The sequence below is a fragment of the Serinus canaria genome, chromosome 6 (genome assembly GCF_022539315.1).
Source record: "Serinus canaria isolate serCan28SL12 chromosome 6, serCan2020, whole genome shotgun sequence".
NCBI lineage: Eukaryota > Metazoa > Chordata > Aves > Passeriformes > Fringillidae > Serinus > Serinus canaria.
Window position 1 is genome coordinate 19,381,012 of NC_066320.1, and position 19,960 is coordinate 19,400,971.

The following is a 19,960-nucleotide window of genomic DNA, read 5'->3' on the forward strand; positions in this document are numbered from 1 at the left end:
GTCTTTTTTAGGTGTATGATTCTCACTCTCTGCGAGCAGACTGTCTAATGGGTGAATTTAAGGTGGGTATGAAGAAAGTTCCATATCGGGAATAAAAAGGGAGAACATTTTAAAGTACTGGTTTTAAATGTTTAAATTTATACTTCTTTTTCATGGGGTCAAAGAATTACCTGGTGATGTCTTGCTTCTCAAGCTAGAGACCATTTGCCCAAAGCACTAGTAAGCAGATTTTTTTATTTGAGTAGAAGAGTATTGTTAAAAAATTTTGTGTGGTTTATATACCAAGTTCTCCAGTTTGCATCCAGGTAACTTTTTCTCCTTTTGTGGACAAGTGATTATTTGATGTGAGGTAGGGTTTGAAGAGATAATTTCATTAGGTAGCTTTTAATAGGCAGAATAGTGTTATGTATGGTGGCATAAAGATACACATTCTCAAATAATGTGGAGAGGTCTTCCTTTGGTCAGAAGTTAAGCAAAAACAATGGTGGAAAATTCATTTAGTTAAAGTAGTTTCTATGGTTCTGATGATAATAGAGAGATGGTCTTTATTTGTATTTGTTATTGTTAACTCTGGGAAGTAGACATCTGCCTGCCAAGAATTCCCATGTAATGTAATTCCCATGTAATTCCCTTGTAATGGCTACTGGGATCAGCTCTTTCAACACTTCTGGTATCAGTACTGGCTGTCTTTTCTGCTTGCTTATTTGGTGCTACATAAATTCAATAGGTCTCTAGATCAGCTTTTTACAAAAATATGCAAAGAGGGAAGAGTGCTCTTTTCTAAATCAGCCACAAAGCTGATTGCTTTTTGCTTCCCACTGCTTATTTTCTTTGTGATTTCTAGTGACTCAGTCAGTGGTGTATTGCTGTGTGAAGGATTGATTGTCACTAAGCAGGTGACAGCACGTCACTCAGCTAGTTTCTGTTTCTGCAGGCACACATTCCATCAGGAAACCACAAGGGTGATTCAGTCTAGAAAATCACCCTTTCAGATTTCACCTGCAAGGAGTACTGGCCCCAACTGCCATGAGCAAATATACTTACATTCCTGAACATGTTTAAAATCTGAGCCAATGAATGAGGCAATCTTGTCCAGATTTGACACACTGGGGAAAGAAACAGTCATAATTCTTAATAAAGAAAAGGAAATTATTCATTAAAAAAATAACAAATTTCACTTCCGGAACTGAAGGATGAAATGTTGAGCAGGAAGAAGGAATAAAAGTGTTCAAGAAGTTACAAAAGTGTTCTGATAAGCCTGTCTGAACATAAAATAATGATTGAGCATAGGGAATTCAAGAAGCAGTAAGCCAGCCCCATCTTGTGTCTCTGGTAAATGAAATAGCTGGGGATCCAAGAAAATAAGAAAATAACTACACGTGTTAGTTCTAATGCATCTTTTCTTGCATTTTCTTCTTGGCTGCTCTATCCCTTTGAAATCCCACATTTTTCAGTGTAAGACATTTTCTCTTTCTCCTCCTGGTAATATTCTATGTAAACTGTCTTCTGTTTGTGACAAGAGAACAATGTAGCACTGCCCATGAAAAACAGGGGGGGAGTTGCCCAACCATTTTCAGTTTTGGTATTTCTTCAGAGGTAATGCCTTTGATCTTTATTTCAGATTGACATTGGCTATGTTTATGATGAGCCTGGTAAGTAATGGTTACTTCAGAACTTTCCTTGAAACAACAAGTTGAAACATTTCATTGAATTTCTAAAGTGAGAGAAGAAACAATGTAAAGTTATTTAAATCTGCTGCTTTAAGTGTTAACTTCCACATATCCAACAATATATGACTCTTTTCAGTGAATTCGCAATGAAGTACAAGCCCGTTTGTTATCAAAGACCTAAAATTTGAAAAATAATGCAAAAATATTTGACAACTATGTCCCTGAATTAGTATGCCAAAATAATTTAACACCAGATTTCTTATTTTGGATGGCACCTGTCTAAGACAGGATTATTATGTTAATAATTAGGGTAATTTAGGATAAAGCATACTTTTGAAATAGTTCACTGCTTATATGATGTCTGCCATTTTGTAATGGACATTACTGGGGCCAGTGGTGATGTTTGTTTTATTTCAGGCCATGCAGTCATGAGAAAATGGCTTTTGCTGAGTGATCCTGAAGATACAAATTCAGGAGCCAAAGGCTATATGAAAGTCAGCATATTTGTCCTGGGAACTGGAGATGAGCCACCAGTAAGTTTAATTTAAATGTTTTTCTTCCACTCTCCATCCCACAGATGCTTATTTATGTCCCCCCAACATTGTTTTAATACTGTATCATTTGCTCTATGAGCAGTGCTTATAAGACAGAATCTACTAGTGGTTTCATCCTGCACTAAGTGGCTAACTCAAAGCTGGGTTTGTTATTCTGCTCAGTTAAGAAACCTCTACCATTTGTGGATGCTCCTTCATGTACTGGAAGCAAAAATGTGTTAGCCTGGTTTTGCAAGCAAGCTAATGTGTAACTCTCCTTAGCTTAGCTAAGCAGGCAGTCACTGATACCAGTTCCAGGACTAAGTCAGGAATGCCTCCACTACTACAAAACATAGAAAAGCCCATAGAGAAACCAGAGTACCATTAAATTTTTCCTGGTGAAGATCAGACCCCTCAGTCTGGCACAAGTAATTTGATGCAGATGAAAGCAGCAGGTAGTTAAAACAATCCAATCCTTCCTGTCTGCTGTTCTGTCAAGGTGAAAATAGGTGATTTTTTCTTGAAATGCTTTTCTTACCAGACCATTGCCTGTAGTTTTGCTTTTCTTCCTGTCTGATATTTTTGCATACTGTTCTCCTTAGCTGAATATGATGTGGTTCCCACAACCATGGCAGATTGCCTTTTAGTTTCGTATTAACTGTTCCTCTCTGCTATCCTCATGCTTTTTGAAATCACAAGGATATGCCTAGTTGTTTCTGGTGTGTTTATTTTTAAATGAGGAAGCAGTAAGTTCTGGTAAGTTATATCAGACTTGTAAATGCCTTCTCTTGAGATGAGTATGAAATTTGCATGAAGTTGGCATTTTACATGTGCCAAAATCATTATTGTCTGATGATGGTGATTTTTAAAGTGTGATTGTAGTGGGCTCCTGCAATTGAGTACTTTAGAGATAAAACTGAAAGTAAAATAGTTTAGCTAGAATTAAATTTTTGTGGCTTGATAATTTGATACAGTCTCATTCTTCCTCATGAAACTGACACCAGTCTTTAGCTAATCAACAGTTTAGCTGATTACCTCAATTCTAATTCTGTACATTGCCTTGTCTTTTTTGTCTACAACTGTATCCCCGAACAGGTTGAAAAAAGGGAGAGAGATAATGAAAGTGATGATGTGGAGAGCAATCTTTTATTGCCTGCTGGGACTGCTCTTCGATGGGTCACTTTCCTTCTCAAAATCTACAGAGCTGAGGACATTCCACAAAGTATGTGGCTTCTCCCTACTTGTCCATTGGTGTTTGAATACTGTTAGAAATAGTTATTTGTATTAGCTGTTCAGAATGGAATATAGGTGACTTTTTATCCCTTACTGGCATATTTTCTCACCTATATCTGTTCCAAATAGCAATATCTTCAAATACATGTATAATGTTTTTCAAATACAGTGATGCCTTTAAATTCAGGAGTACATCAGCACTTCTTATGATGTTTGAAAAAATCTATATTCTTAAAATTGCTCCTAAGTCAAAATTCTCAGTTTTTACCTGCAACACTTCTGAATTTTGTTTATCAGGTTAGAGTTTATCCTTCCTAGATCTGTGAGCTGGTTGATTTTGGTAAGATTGCAATGGGCAATTTATTATTTAGGAATAATAATAGTAATAACAATAAAAATTAAAAATAATAATAAAACAACTACCTTAATTTACTCTTTGACACCTCTCCAGTGGATGATGCTTTTGCACAAACTGTCAAGGAAATATTTGGAGGAGAAGCAGACAGGAAAAACCTGGTAGATCCATTTGTAGAAGTTTCTTTTGCTGGAAAAAAGGTAATTTAGTAAATATCTGTACCTTTGTACTCTAATTGTAGTCCTGAGAACAGATTTCATAAGCCAACATGAGTTTTTAATTTTACTGGAACTATGGAAATAAAAAAATGAAAAAATGAAGTTAACTTTGTGAAATTATAAGCTTCAAGCTACAATAGAAAGGGTGTAAAACTGATGACTAATGAAAGGAATGTATGACTAAGGGCTAGAACTGGCATATGCCAGATTGCTTGCCTACCAATTGTTCCTGATTGCTTTTAGTAATTGGTGATACAGATCTTTCTGGACAGATTAATTGCATTTGCACATTTAAATAATAATGTGTTCCTTAGAATGCCAAATTTGATCTGGGGCACAATTGCACAACTCATATTCTTTACTAGTAAATTTTTTTGTCAGTCATTTAGTATGCTGTATAGTCAGGTTACCACACCCAGTAGTGTAGAAGATATTAAGAAGACATGACCAGCAAATCATGCAGCCTCTCCCCTAGGATATATTCTTCATCTACTCTAAAATCTGCATAAAGAAAGCTGAAATCAAGTAATTCCTTCATCTCATTTCTCTGCAGTGATAAAAGCAGGTCAAATTGTGGCTTGTGGAAATAGCAAGCTTTAATAATTTCATTCAATTGTCACTAGTGAAAAAAAAATTAGGATAACCCAAATCTCATATTTAAATACTGTTTCAATATTTTGTTTTCCTCTGAAAGCCATTAATGCTGCATATGCAGATTACTCTAACAGTAGTTTTCAGTGGAAAACTCATTGAGCATCAATGGCTCATTGCAGCATCAATCCAGGGTTCACTTTCTACTACCCCTAACTTTTCCAATCAGATGATGATGTGTTCTAAATCATAGCTAGTAAATACTTTTTTTCTGTTTTATCTTTGATGTTGTTCTATTGTATATTTGATTTCATTTTTGGCAGGTTTGCACAAACATAATTGAGAAAAATGCTAATCCAGAATGGAATCAAATTATTTATCTTCAAATCAAGGTCAGTTTTTTAACCCTTGTTTCTGTACTAACCAGCCTTTTTTTTGGAACTAAGGGCATTAACATTGCAGAAGTGAAAAAACTAATGAGATTTTTTTTACTTTCATTGCTTTTTTATTTCAGTTTCCCTCGATGTGTGAGAAAATAAAACTTTCAGTTGTTGACTGGTGAGTTATGGCTTTTAATCAAATTGCTTATGAAGCTAAATCATAATAAGCAAAGAATAAGAAAAGATGATAATAAGAAAAGAAAATTAGATAATAAGGAAAGTCTGGTTCTATAGATGTAAGGTATTTTTACAGTGCATGAGAGTATTTAAGCAAGTGTTTAAGTACCTTTATGGTTTCTTTACCAGAGATCTGATTAGTGTAACATGAGATTATTTTTAATTGTGTGCAGCGAGAACTGAGCACTATCACTGTTTAATGATAGTGTAAAAGGTGACTTATTCAGAGATTACAGCCTACTTTTGTGACTTGTCATTACTGGTTTTGTTAGTACTATTGAAGCATCTCAGGTCATAGAAAATGTGTGTACTAGTAGCTTGCCACTGTATGTGATGACCAGCATTATATTTAAGTAAAATCTTCATTTTTTTTCCTTTTTTTGTAGGGATCGACTCACAAAAAATGATGTAGTTGGAACAACATATTTAAGTCTCTCAAAAATTGCTTCTTCTGGAGGAGAGGTTGAAGGTAATTGCTTGAGCAGTGTGTAACACACTATCTTCTCTTGTGTTACACAGAATGGCAAAGATCAGTGTTCTAAGAAAGTGTATATTTATCCATAGTTTCTCAATCCCCTGGCAACAGGATTGTCTGTACCTTTTGAAATTTTCAAAACCATGCTCCTAGAAAACTAAAATTCTATGGGACTTCTAAAAGTAAAGTATTAAAATTTTAATGACTAAACCACATCATGGTGGAAATAGCCATAATTCAAGATTTGGTTTTCCACTAGATATATATATATATGTATATCTATAATGTTAATGAACTGAGTAAATTTGTGAATTCCGAAAATGATGTGATATCACAATCTACCATGTGTAAGATATGCAAATTTACTTAATGCTTAATAAAAAATTTAATTTCAAGGCAATCTGGAGTCACTGCTTCAGAACCACTTCTTTGGACACTTGTAAGCAAGACTCCTTTTGCTACCTTATGAGTACCTGTTCTATCTCTGAGAAGAGAACCTAAAAGCTGTGGAATGTTCCTGAGTAGTTAGCCTAAAGGAACTATTTATAACCACATACTCATTTCCTGGACACCACTGGGCTGCTTGCAGATGCTGGGGAACTTGGGTCAGTCTCTGCTCTGATCAGCAGCTGACTAGAAGTAGCCACTGCATCTCATTGCACGAGTGCTCTGTATTCCTATTTTGTAACTCTGATTTTGATTGCACTGCTATGATTGCAGACAGTTGATTTATATGCTTCAATCAGTAGAGATGGCTGGATATGTAATTTCATACAGCTAAAACCCAAAAGTGATTAACTACAAGAAAACAAGTTAGACAAGATATGAGGTCCCTCCCTAACATATTGTTCCCATTGGGAAATAGCTTTGTAATAAAACTCTTCTTTAAGATATTATAAGAAATCATTTTCCTGTCAACATTTTGGAAAATATTAGAAAAACTCCACTTACATTTATATTCTAATATAATCTTGTGATTATTGATAATTTCTTAGTGATCCAAATCTGTAACCACCTCTTTTTTTAGCAAGATCTTTCACACAACTGGGCCAGCTCCCACACTAGGATTCTGTGTTAACTTGCCAGAAAAATTGTTTTTATCTTTTTAGTGAACATAACTTGGCATATTACTTATCCAAACAGCATTGTAAGGCTCAAGGTTAAACAGGCTTAACATGTGTTTATCTGACTGTCTACAATAGTTTGAAGGACATTGTCTCAAAATCATTTTCAGCATTGTCACAATAAGAATCTAAATTACTATTTTTTTCTTTTGTATTTATAAAATCTACATGATATGTGCTTGTCTGAGACAGACCAATTTGTCCTTAAGTTGGTGGCTATATGAGGTGTTTAAAAACAAAGTCAGTGGCTCCCATCCTATACTGACTTGAGGCAAGAATTGGATGGAATTGTATTTCCAGTCACATAAAAGCTTATAAAATAGTCCTCTTAGAAGGGCTGCTGTTGAAGTAAGACTTCATGCAAATATTCTTTTTATATATCCTGTGCACAGCCAGAAGCTAAAGAAAAAGGCAATGGGAAAGCCAAGAGAGAGGGGTTGGGCTGTTGGGGAGAATTCAGCTCTGGAGAGATCACTTGTACTGCCCTGTGAGTCTGTATCCTGAACTGCAGCTGAGTCACAGAGCATTTACACTTCAAAGCCAGGCACTCAGTAACTGGGGAGACTACTTTGGTTTCTCTCTCTGCTGAGGTACTGGCATTGGAATAGCCATTTCTGTTATCTCCTATTGAGTGCTGTGCTGAAGCCTGGTCTGGCTTCTAAAGGATTGTGAAACTGAACTAGTCTGTAGTCCTCAGTAAATGTAAATGAGATACCCTAAGGGGCCCTGAAATGTAGTGGGGTTTTAAAATGTCCTTAAGATTTTAAAAGGAGTTTTAAAAATAAATCTGTATTTCGTGTGGAGGAGAATTGTATAAAGCTGAAAAATAAGCACTATTTGTCAGATATATGCTGGTTTTTTGCCCTTTGGAATTTATACAGGAAGAGTAATATATTTATATTACCTTCATATATTAACCAGATGCAAAATTCTAGCCCATATGAAATTTATTTTCTCTCAGGCTTTCAACTTTATTTTTAAAGGAGATTGCTTTGTGATGTGTTTTTTATTTTAAATGCTATTGTCACTCGTCATGTAACTGCTTCTCTTTTCATAATATAGATTTTTCATCTTCGGGAACAGGGGCTTCATCATATGAAGGTTTATCTCTTCACCTGTTACTGATTTTGTGTTCCATTGCCCAAACTGAAGAGTATTGCCTAAGATACTCCATCAGCTCAAAAATATTTTTAATAATTCTTTGTCTAAAAGATATCACCATTGTGATTAAAGAGTATCAAACATAACTAACTCTATGAACCAGTTTTGGCACTGGAATTGGTTTGAAAACACTTCTCTTTGGCTGGTGCTTCAAGCTGTGTGTTAGAGATGAACATGTAGTTGCTTCAATTACAGAGTGCTTAGTCTAACAATGGCTGGAAATTTTTTAGCTTAGCTATGCGATCACAGATATATTTGCAACTGCAGAGCCCTGCAGAAGTAAATAACTGCCTTAAATAACTAGTGGCTGTTTTGCTTATGCTTAGCAAGCTAAACAAGCTAATAACATAAACAAGCTAATAAAAACTGATTCTGTTACTACCTGGAGAGGTGACGTTTTCCAGGTGGACATCTAGGTTTGAGAGACTTTCTGGTAAATATTTAAGTAGTGAGAAAGAAATACAAGTGGAGTACAGTTGAAAGGTGATCAACATTCATCCACATGGTACTTCATTTACTATCCTCCTTTCTTAATAAAATAATATTAAATTAAAGGCTGAAGTAATTTCTTAGAGTCACTTTCTATTATACATGATCATTAGTCTTCTAAAAGTAAACAATTTGAAAATTAAAAATATAGAAAATAAATTATTTTTATTCCAGTTTTGGGAGGGTTTTTTTGTTGTTTATATTTGCTAAATTTATACTCTGTTTAATTTATTGACATCAGTAAGTAGTGAATGCATTAATTTAACACATATCTGTATCTTAAACCTAGTCATACTGAGGTCTGATGTGAGCAGTTAAGTCTTAGAATTTTTAAAAATTGGACATTATTCAAATTTTTTTTTTTCATTCAATTTTTGAGCTGTTTCTGATTCAAATGCAAAATAGAGAACTGCAAATCTTTATTTAATATTGTGCAGGTTATAGATGCCTTTGTTGACAGGAAATGACATCAAGACATCACATTCACTTTTACAATCCACTCGTGTCACTCCGTAGTGGCACAGCCACACGAGGCACAGCCTTTACTGCCACTGTCCTACCTCAGCCTTCTTTTCCTGTGAGACACAAGTGCATCCCTCTCTGTGCTGCAGGTCATTCCAGGAAATTTCTGTTGCAAAGTTGACCTGTTTCTCATCTTCTTTTTCTGCTAGAGAGTGCATCTTTTCTGTGCCTGTTCAGTTTGATCATTGGCCTGTGCATTTAAGTGATTGCAAATGCTGTTTTACTCAGCTTCACTTTTTCTAGAAAACATGTTTTCTGTTAGCATAAGAGCATATGACCCTTGCACATAAATTAAAGCCATATATTTGGAGTGGGACGTAAATTCTTCTCATTCTGTGGGATTTTTGCTGCATGAAGTGTTGTGTTGCATGAAGTGTTTTGCTGCATTTAGTGTAAGTGCTGTGCAGTGAAGAAAGAAGTTAGGTACAGTGGTATAATTACTTTAAATTCATACAGCATATCCAGAGAAAAAAGTGTTCTCATATTACTAATACCTAACTAATATCTAACATTTCTTCTAATGTTACTTGTTTCTTTCTGGCTCAATATGGTAATTAACAAGATATAATGGTAATGTCTTCTGTTAGTAAACTCTGGGGAAACTGAAGTTGGCTTTTTACCAACATTTGGGCCTTGTTACCTAAACTTTTATGGAAGTCCAAGAGAATACACTGGATTCCCAGACCCATATGATGAATTAAACTTTGGAAAGGTAAGTTTCTGTATTTATTGTTTTTTATAAAAGAATTAACCCAATTCATTTTAATTCAATGAATTAATCATTTTGATGTGTTTTTTCACATTACACACCTCTTACTCTTTATTTTTGAATAATATTTTATATTTAAGATTAATAAGGAAGTATGATAGTATTTTCCATTCCTATCTGGTTTTGTTTTAAAGAAATTTTTGAAGAAGCAGCAGTGATTTTGACGATTTTCACGAACTGTACCTTTGCATGCATTTGTGTTTCTTCTTTCCTTGTTTGCATAGATATGTTTTTCACTTTTGGCATTAAGCCAACTACTTTATTTCACTTGTTCCAATATGTTCCATCCATGCCTCTGCATGAGTTTGGAGAACACTTCAGTGAATATAATATACGCAAAATATAATCTCCTTTAGGGCACATATATGAAATTTGATGTGGTGTGTGTTTATGTTACAGGGAGAAGGAGTTGCGTATAGAGGGAGAATTCTGGTTGAACTGTCTACATTATCTGAAAGCAAGCCTGTTAATAAAAAATTAGAAATGATTCCTAATGATGACTTACTGGTTGTCGAGGTAAATCCTTGTTTTATTGTCACTGTTGGTAGTGGAGGTGTGCCTTGGCTGGTTGTTTTTAGAGAGTGATCTAACTCACTAAAATCAGTACAATAGAATTCAATCTCCAAGTTAAGAGAGGCCTTTGCTGGTGGCTGGGAGTAGTGGCTACAAAAATGTTGTGCCCTTGTAGCAAGAAGTGTTAATCTGAAACATTTTATAATATCAAATAGAGTAATTTATTCTACACATTATATTTTTTGGTTTCTTCTCAGAAAATAGTAAAAATATTGAAGTTATTTCCATTTAGATATTGCTATTGTTTTTCTGTAACTGTGGGTCCTGTTTTGACATACAACTGAAAAGGTTGTTTTGGTAGAAGTACCAGCGCAGACGGAAGTTCTGCTTGGCTGCCGTGTTTCATTCTGCCACGATGCTGCAAGACACGGGGGAGCCCATCCAGTTCGAGGTGAGCATCGGCAACTACGGCAACAAGTTCGACAGCACCTGCAAACCCTTGGCATCAACCACCCAGTACAGCCGCGCCGTCTTCGATGGTGAGAGGCCCTGCTCTGCTCTGCTCTGCTCTGCTCTGCTCTGCTCTGCTCTGCTCTGCGGATGAAATACTCCAAAATTGCCTTTTGGGTCTGCTGTCTGTAGCTTTGGAGTGTCAGCCCAAACTGCACTGAGCGCTTCCTGAAAATGTGACAGAAAAGGGCGCGGGGCTCTTCAGAGCTTTTGAGGTGAAGTTGCATTTATGGAATACGTGCTGCAAGGCCCTGCTGAGGTTATTAGTGAAATTTTTGACAGAATTCAGTGAAATCTTTTGACCATATACTAGATACACGCTTCTTCTTTGCCAGGAGAAGAAATCACGTTATTTTAGAGGTATCTACAGTTGAGTAGGGAAAACACGCTTTGAATATTCTGATTTAGAATAAAATAACAACTTGTTTTTAAGTCATACATCTCTCAGCCTAGGAAAAACAAAAAAGCAAGCTAGATGACCGGAAAATACATTTTGGCTATAATTTTTTTTATTAACTGCAAAGAGAAGTTTTTTTCTCCTGTGTATTAAATGAAATAATCAGGCTTACTCTAGAAAATTATTATTTGAATATTTTATTTCAAAGATAAAGTAATATTGATGTGCTATCTACATCAGTATGTTTTAGGAAAGAATATGTTAACAGCAAATTTATTTTTTAAAATCTGTTGGATTTTGAAACAATTTTAAAGAATTTGAAGTTAATGTTTACCATTCAACAGATGCTATAGTGGCTTGAAAACACAAATCCTTTTGTGAATTTGGAGTACCCTATATGTTCTTAATGATTTGTAGTACATAAATGATATGAATGTAGCAACAGTGTACAGTATGTATTCCTGCCTTGAATTCTAAACCTTACATACAAATGTTTCACACCAGGTAATTATTATTACTACTTGCCATGGGCTAACACAAAGCCAGTTGTGACACTGACTTCTTTTTGGGAGGACATAAGTCATAGATTAGACCCTGTGAATGTAATCCTAAACATGGCTGAAAGACTGGTAAGACATTTAAAATCTTTCTTTTTCATTTTTACTTGTGTTCATTTAGAGGTGTAATGAAAAATTTGCTTGGTGTAACAAATAAAAATTAAAAGTTGCTTGATGTAACAAATGGCACTGTTAATTACAGGCCTGTATTTTGGCAAGGCTCAGCACACTCCTGCTTGAAGCCACAGGGAATTCCCATGGGGAGGAAGAGTCCTCAGTGTTGGTTGGAGCTGTTAAGTCTGTGGGACTGTTATTTGCATGTTTTGTTAAATACAGTGGGGGAGAACATCAAAATAGTCCTGTTAAATACAAATTAAGTTTAAACATGACTCTTTTTTTGGTTTGGCCTTTACACTGACGAATAAATAAGATCAAAATCTTGAAGTTCCTACTGACCATAAATCACATGGGAAGTTTATAAGTGCAAATTCTTTTCTTTTAAATTCCTCAGCAATCCAATTTAGCCACCTTAAAATCAGGAATGCAGGCTAAAGTGTCTGAAAACAGATTAGCTGAGATGTGGTTGAAGCTGATTGATGAACTTACAGAAGACATAAGGTAAAAGAATTTTTTTTATCTCTTATGTTATCATTCCAGGCCTGCTCAGAATCTTTGTTATTGCCTCTGCTAAGTCAGAAAACAAATTCTGAGGCTATAAAACTGACTAATCCCATGAAATTACCTAAGAACTGAAATTCCAAAAGTAAAAACATCATGGATATTGCCAACCAAATAATCCATCTGGTTGTGTAATTCTCCATTATCTCAGGATAGTTTTATTACTGACAGTGATAAGCCAAAACAGTATCTCTTGGAAAAAATCCAAGGCAGGATTTTTCTGAAAATGACTGTTAGGTCTCTCTACTGTCTTTCTTGCATCCACGCTTCTTTAGAATTCCTCATGTACCTTTGGTTTACCTGTGTTTCAATGTTATTTCTGAAACTAAAGAGGGAAGAAAGTCTAGTTCTTCACTGGTAAGCCCAAAATAAAAAAATCAAAAGGATGTAGGGATTATGAGTCATAAAGATTGTATTTTTGAATAAGCTTTTAGTCAATGTGTCTCTTTGTAAGAGGGTATTCAGAGAAAGGCAAAAGGAGTCAGCATTTTGAGTTTTGAAAGAGAATAAATTCTAAATAGAGAGGAAGGAATTGTATGAGAAAGAGACATTAAAAAAGGAGATGTTGAGATGGGGAGAGTAAACAAGTGGGTGATAAAACAGCACAGGAAAAGTAACCGGAAAATGACAGAACAATTATTATCCATAAGAGGAAATAACAAAGAACATGAAATGAAAGAACAAATTCATCATGTTGTTGAGCCAATAAAAAAGTTAGCAGAGGAAAAACAAACAGTGGAGGTCAGTATGTACTAGCAAAGAATTACATGATAGAAAACTGACGCAAAAATATAAACTATTAACTTCAAAGAATGCTGTGATCTGAAAGAAACAGATAAAAAGGACTGACAAACTCGAGGAAAGTAAAATGTGAAGGGCAAACTTTTGTCACATGGAACCAGTGTGGAAACTTCAGGTCATTTCCTCATCCTGACACCTATTTGCATTGTTATTAATTCAGACCATTATTTTATAAAATATCACTCAACAATTATGGAGCAATAGCACCTAGATATAGCACCAAATGAACTTCATTTTGCTGATGGAATACAACTCTCTTTTGGGGTTTTTTTTCAACAAACTCAAAAAACCTCTGTCAAAGACATAGCTCCCTGTGTTGAATTCATAGATTTTTTTCTTGCTCTGCTAAGGTTGAAATGAGTTAGGAGTTTGAGAGAGTTTTCAGTGCAATACTTAAAGCTAAAATTATTTAACTTTCTGAAGGTTATGATCTGGTACATGTGATTGATGTCAAAGTAGCTCCCAGGGCAGACAGCCCTTGCATTCAGATTAGTAGAACGAACTCTAGTGGAAGACACAATAGTCACTATCAAGGTTTTACAGAGTCAAAACCCTTAGAAGTTCATAGCATTAAATGTAGGTCAAAGAAGAGAAACTAGGCAGTGTCTTTGGAAATTTTTAAAGTTTTTGTAAAATATCACATTAAAGACATTTTAATGAACTCTGCTAAAGAGATGCAGTCCTTGGTCTTTGAAAAGCTACCTTTTCCTCAAACCTCCTCTCATTTTTCTGATGGAATTGGACAGCACAGTCAGACACGTGGTGTGATTTTTTGGGGGTGTTCTGTGCAGAGGCAGGGCTCAGTGATCCTTGAGAGTCCCTTCTAACTCAGGGTTCTATGGCTTCATGGTTCCATTGAATACTTACTCTGCCCTCTGCTGACTCAAAAGTTCTGTGTCACAGATTTCTTATACAGTTCTTAGATGTTTTCTTGCCAGAGGGTTAGCTAAATCTAGTCATAGCCACAAACCTTATTTGTATATTGAGTTTCTGTGAATATGCAGTTCCCAGTGAAGGAAAGGAACCTAATCTTGGTCTGAAGGCACTGGTTTCAGTTTTGAGATGTACATTTTGAGAGGATAATTTTTTACTGTGAGCATATAGAGAAATGGATTTTCCTTGTTTTGATTCGTGGCAATTACATTACAGCAAACACCTCAAGGTGTTCTGCCTTGGTGCTTGTTATGTAAGTACAGCCTTTCCCTTGCTTACTGTAAATACCTTGTGAGGTGAGAATCTCTGCAGAAACAGATGAAGTAGCACTGTTCCAGTGGTTTTCAATCACAGGAAATGATGGCACTCAATCCGTTTGCATGTCTGCATTTAGAGTCTAACTAAATAAAAGCCACTTATATTATTAACCATAATAAATATTCTCTTTTCAGTAAACCATTTCCCCTCATAGAAGGCAAATCTAATATTACAGTCCTTGACACTCAGATAGAAAAGCTGCGCCTCAAGTCTCTCAAACAGATTGGAGAAGCAGCAGCAAGGATGAGAAATGAAGCTACTGAGGTGAAAGCCACTCTGACAGAAATTGAGGACTGGTTGGATAGATTACTGCAACTGAGTGAAGAGGTAAATGCTTCACAATACTGGTGTGGGATTTAGCAGTACTGGTTAGTTTAGCAATACCTGTCTAACACAAATGGGTGTAAATTTCACTGCTGATCAAGCAATATCCACTCTCCATAGAATAGTAATTTCAGATGCTGTGAAAGAAAACATGATGCCCTCTGTAATTGCAATTTACTTAAACAAAACTCTTTTGTTAGGTGTTCTCACTGAGAATGTGTGTTGGGTAATGATCACTCTGTGATTGGTAGAATAGACCCTATTCTGTTTAAGTGACAATTCTGTCCTCTCCTTTCTTCCAGAGGTGCAAGTCACTTTTCTGGTTCGGGGACTGCAGGGTATATGTTGGATTTCCACAGCTTGTAGCCATAGTAATCAACTCCTAACAGAGTTAAATCTATTTCTGTGGATTTTTTTTTAAATTTCCACCAATGTTTTCTGTTTTTATCTTGACTATCTCATAATTGGTTTTCACAACATTTTAGAAATTGCTTTATTTTTAATTTGCTGCTTCTGCTCTGTAGAGCTACTGATTTAAAAAAAAAAAAAAAAAAAAAAAGAGCAATTAATTGTCCAGACTTGCAGCTAGCTCACAAAGGTGGGCACAGAACTCCAAAAAGGTACTAGGTGGTTTCTGTCTTCTGCTAAAAGTCTTGCGATTACATACCCTTAGTGTGGAAGCATCAGAAGCACTTTAATGTGTAGCAGGTCTGTCCAAAGCATATGGCATCCAGTCACTGTCATCACCTTAAGGCACTCTAGGTACAAAACATCTCTAGAAAACTTTATAAAAGACATAAGGATTTTTAAATTAAAACTTACTTTGCTTTCCAAAAATCTCAATGGTATTTTTTATTTTTCTTTCAGAACTATATATTGTTTACTTGCAAAACAAAACAATTCCCTCTATTTATCATGTTTGTCATGATTCATTATTCTAAATTATAAATCCTTTGACATAAGCCCTTGTTTATGTTTCTCTTTTCTCAGCTCTAGATTAGTTTCTTGTTCAATTAATTACTCTTCTTAACTCTCCTTTCCCCACAAATAATCCTCAGCCACAGAACAGCATGCCTGATGTGATCATATGGATGATCCGAGGGGAGAAAAGACTGGCCTATGCTCGTGTTCCTGCACACCAAGTGCTGTACTCCACAGCAAGCCCTGAATCATCTGGTAAATACTGTGGAAAGACCCAAACAATCTTCTTAAAGGTACAATTTTTTTCTCCTTAAGAAATAATTAACTCCCTGAATTGACATGCCATCTGACATGAGTGTGAAACATGCAAACATACTATGAACAATGAGGTATCAAACTCAGGACAGATTAGAAGCCAACTGCATACAGCTTCTTCAAAATATCACAGAACTTTTAGGTTTAGCATAAGCCAGTTAGAACCAGTACTGGCCCCTATCTCTGAGACTTTTCTAAAAGAGCTCAAAATTGTTATAGAACTTTTAAAGTGTTACTGGAGATTGATTGATTTGATAACTGGGGATTGGAGCTGATATCAACTCCACATATTTGGACATAAATGGAAAGTTTCAGGGGGAATAACAAGTGTAAGTCAGAGTTCTAAAAACCTATTTAAAGTTTTGGATGGTTTTCTGTAAGCAATAGAGCATGTCTACAACCAGAAGCTGTCTCTCTGGATTGAGTCTTACTCTTGAATGGGAATGCCTTTCTCCATCTAAGCTGAAATTGTACTCAATTGAAATAAACTTAACCAGGAAAAAAGCAATCTGACAGTAAAACAAGAGCACTTACAGAGTTTGTAATTTTACTAGTAGTAAATGAATGAATCCCTCAATGCAGACAAGCCTGTGTCTTCCTGGTTTTATTCAAACCACCATTGATTCTGCTTTTACTGGACCATCCCTGCTAACCTCTGCATTTCCAGAGTCTCCCAACAAGAAACTCCAATTATCAACATTGAAGGTTTAAGTTGTTGTCAAAACTGAAAACTCATTGCTGAATGAAACTTGGGAGAGAATATACAGGAACAGTGATGATACTACCATTAATGTGTTTGGTTTTTACATGCCCTAGGCAGGTACCATTTAAAGAATGTTTTCCTCCTGTAGTACTTATTACTGACTTTTGAGAAAAAGCAGTGGAGGAGGAGAAAAATAAAAATGTATTGTTACTCATATCTCTTTGATAACATATATATTTTACTGAAAGCTCTGATCCCTCCATAACAGAAAAAAGGATAACATTTTTGTTTGTGTGCCAGTACCCACAGGACAAGACGAAAGATGTCAAAATGCCTGCAGAGCTGCGAATCAACATTTGGCTGGGGCTCAGTGCAGTTGAAAAGAAGTTCAACAGCTTTGCAGAGGGAACATTCAGTGTTTTTGCAGAAATGGTATGTCCAGCATTGCTTTCTTACTTTAAACTTGGATGTGTGTGTTAGGAATTCAATGCAGCTGGAGCTCTTTTGAATTTCTTTCCATTCTTGACAGAAAGAGAGAGTAGTGTTTATTATAAGGAAACAAGTAGAACCCATTCAAGGCAATTAATGGTCAAGTCCATTGTGCCTACCAGATGAACTTCAGCAAGCCAGATTCTGAACTGGTTAGTCACTACAAATCTGGTTGACTCCAGTGATTTCAAGTATGTTTATTTTAGATTTTTATCAGTGTAATTAGGATAGAGATCTAAACTATTATGTTTTGGCATGTGAATAATCCCTTTTTTTTAATTGCTTCTTCACTTCTACAAATGATACTTGCATACGAGTGGTTTCATTAATAATAGTTCTTTTGTAGCAGCAGAAAATTTACTGCTGCTGGCAAAATGCTATAATACAATAACATTTCAATGAGAAGAGTTAACAAATTCAGAATTCAAATGCCTGAAATACTCCCACAGCAAATAATAGATGTTTTGGATGGTAGTAGCAGGTGTGTTTTATATGCTACATCACCTAATGGTGCATATAATCCAGCAGCAGTAAAATAGCTAATAAAAAGACATTTTAACAGTGATGGCACTGTCGCACCTATGCTTAAATATTTAGTAGGGCTGTACTAAGTCACTGAAAGCAATGGGTGTCCAAAGCCATTATTTAAGTATACAGTTTAGGAGGTATTGAATGTCTCTTTTGTTGGTCTTCAACAATCCAACAGTTTTCCAGGATTAAGGGCAGAAAACTCAAGACCGTCATAAACTACAAATCATCCCAGGAGGGGAAATAGACTGGGCTGACATCAGAATCATGCCCCTGGTAACTACTATGACTAGATTTTGATTCAGTTCTACATATTACAAAAGAAAGGATTTTTAATAGGAGGAGATTTGAGATGGAAATGAATTACAAAATCATGCATTTAGGGAGCATAAGGAACTTCTTTGAACAATGTAACATAATTTTATTTAACAGAGCTTTAATTTAGAGAAATTTTTACTGTAGTTGTAGGGAGGCATTACATTGAGAAGATTATTTACCAGGCAGCATAGAAGAAAATAAAAGAAAGAAATTGATGATGACATTGCAAAGTAATGTAGAAAGGGAGTACTTAATTTCAGAGGAAGTAAATTTATACTAAAGTGTTTCAGTTATAATAGTTACATAAATATATCATTTTTTTCCTCCTAAAAGCTGTTTTTGATTCCTAAATAATAATTGGATTTTTGCTTTCTTCCCTCACAGTATGAAAATCAGGCTCTGCTTTTTGGAAAGTGGGGTACCTCAGGACTTGTTGGTCGTCACAAGTTTTCTGATGTTACAGGAAAAATCAAACTTAAAAGAGAGTATTTTCTACCCCCAAAGGGCTGGGACTGGGAAGGAGAATGGATGGTTGATCCTGAAAGAAGGTCAGATTCTTTTAATTTTATGCAGATAGGAATAAAGGCATTTGTGGTGTTGAGTAAAAGCTCCTCTCTGTTTTCTTGGATGAGAAAGGAATTTTAAGCTGAATGTTCCAGGACAGCAAAAACCAGCCAATAGTCAAAGCTAATTAATAGTGCTAAAATTAACACTACCTTTTTAAAAAGTAAAACAAAACAGGCAACAGAAAGAAAGCATCAATTTCTAAGAACTAGCTTATGGTTTTGCAATCCCCATATTATGATGGCTATATTGCTTATGTTCTCTGGGTCTCAATGCTTCATCTTTTAGAAAGGGATAATAATAGTATTTAATGGGAAGCTACTAGGAAGCTACTAGGAGGCTTTCATGTGTCTATGTGAGATTCACAGATCCTGCTGTGATGGTTTCAGAGCAGACCCTTGGATTGGTGGATCTTTCCTGGATAGAAACTTAATCCTGGCATCCAGTATAAATCTGCAGTTCTTGCTGTAGCAGCACCATTACAGCATTTTCATGGGCATTCACAAAGACTGGATGGTTTTTTTGTGTTTATTTCATTAAATATTGAAAAGTAACAAGAAACCAAACAACGGTCACAGGTTATTTCTCAAACTGACTCAAGGCAGGTATTGCTTTCAGTAGAAGGTTGTGGTGCCATGTGGCAGCTCCTCCCCTGGCAGACCAAATTCATGAAGTGTCAGTCCTTCCTCAGCTCCATCAGGTTCAGTCTTGCTCTGCCAGAGGTTTTCATCTCTGGAGTTGTGCCAGTCTGACTGTGTTGCCACACTTTAAACCAGACTGGGAACATTATTTCTTTCATAAACAAAAACCAGCATGAGAAAGATCCTGTTTTCTTTCTTCCTAAAAGAAAATATTTGACCCATTTTAAATTACTGTGTTCTGAAAGTGAAAAATATGTAGAACTCTTGCTATAGAAAAACTGTGTGGGGAAAATATGTGCTATTGTAAAATTTCATCAGTTACAGGCATGAAGGGATGGGGTTTTGTTTATATTAAATTAATAGTTTTTATGAATAAGATGATGTGAAGAAATTGCATCAAGCCCTGTTGAAATGCATATTTTTGCCATGCAGCTGCTTCCACTGGGAGATGATCTGTGGCTTGATTTGGCCAGCAAAGGGCAGTGTGGAACACACTTTGGTGCCTTCTGAACCACAGTGAACCACTGTTCCTGATAGCAACAGGCTTTTATCTGATTTCATGTTCTCCTATTTCTTTTACCTGCAAATTAGAAAAATATTAGCTAATTGATTGCTTGCCTAGTCAACAGCATAAATGGAAACAAAATTAAATACATTACCAAATTTTAGTATATACATAGATGCATGTGCTTT

General features: G+C 35.6%; 1 protein-coding gene across 3 annotated transcripts in view; it reads left to right on the plus strand.

Annotated features, from left to right (window-relative positions):
- MYOF (myoferlin) overlaps positions 1 to 19,960 on the plus strand; it is a 63,276-nt gene that overhangs the window by 18,759 nt on the left and 24,557 nt on the right. For 2 of the 3 annotated variants that reach the window (XR_007777860.1, XM_009087288.4), the window contains exons 9-26: positions 12 to 62; positions 1,622 to 1,652; positions 2,088 to 2,203; positions 3,299 to 3,425; positions 3,888 to 3,991; positions 4,924 to 4,992; positions 5,115 to 5,158; positions 5,604 to 5,686; positions 7,879 to 7,917; positions 9,576 to 9,700; positions 10,157 to 10,273; positions 10,632 to 10,809; positions 11,682 to 11,806; positions 12,246 to 12,352; positions 14,599 to 14,791; positions 15,847 to 16,002; positions 17,028 to 17,159; positions 18,447 to 18,610. Coding sequence is in view for 2 of the 3 variants with exons in the window: in XM_009087288.4 (XP_009085536.1) it covers positions 12 to 62; positions 1,622 to 1,652; positions 2,088 to 2,203; positions 3,299 to 3,425; positions 3,888 to 3,991; positions 4,924 to 4,992; positions 5,115 to 5,158; positions 5,604 to 5,686; positions 7,879 to 7,917; positions 9,576 to 9,700; positions 10,157 to 10,273; positions 10,632 to 10,809; positions 11,682 to 11,806; positions 12,246 to 12,352; positions 14,599 to 14,791; positions 15,847 to 16,002; positions 17,028 to 17,159; positions 18,447 to 18,610 (1,961 nt within the window). In the remaining variant the exon portion in view is untranslated. The remainder of the gene's footprint in view (positions 1 to 11; positions 63 to 1,621; positions 1,653 to 2,087; positions 2,204 to 3,298; positions 3,426 to 3,887; positions 3,992 to 4,923; positions 4,993 to 5,114; positions 5,159 to 5,603; positions 5,687 to 7,878; positions 7,918 to 9,575; positions 9,701 to 10,156; positions 10,274 to 10,631; positions 10,810 to 11,681; positions 11,807 to 12,245; positions 12,353 to 14,598; positions 14,792 to 15,846; positions 16,003 to 17,027; positions 17,160 to 18,446; positions 18,611 to 19,960) is intronic. The other variant, XM_030241096.2, reaches the window with a different exon arrangement.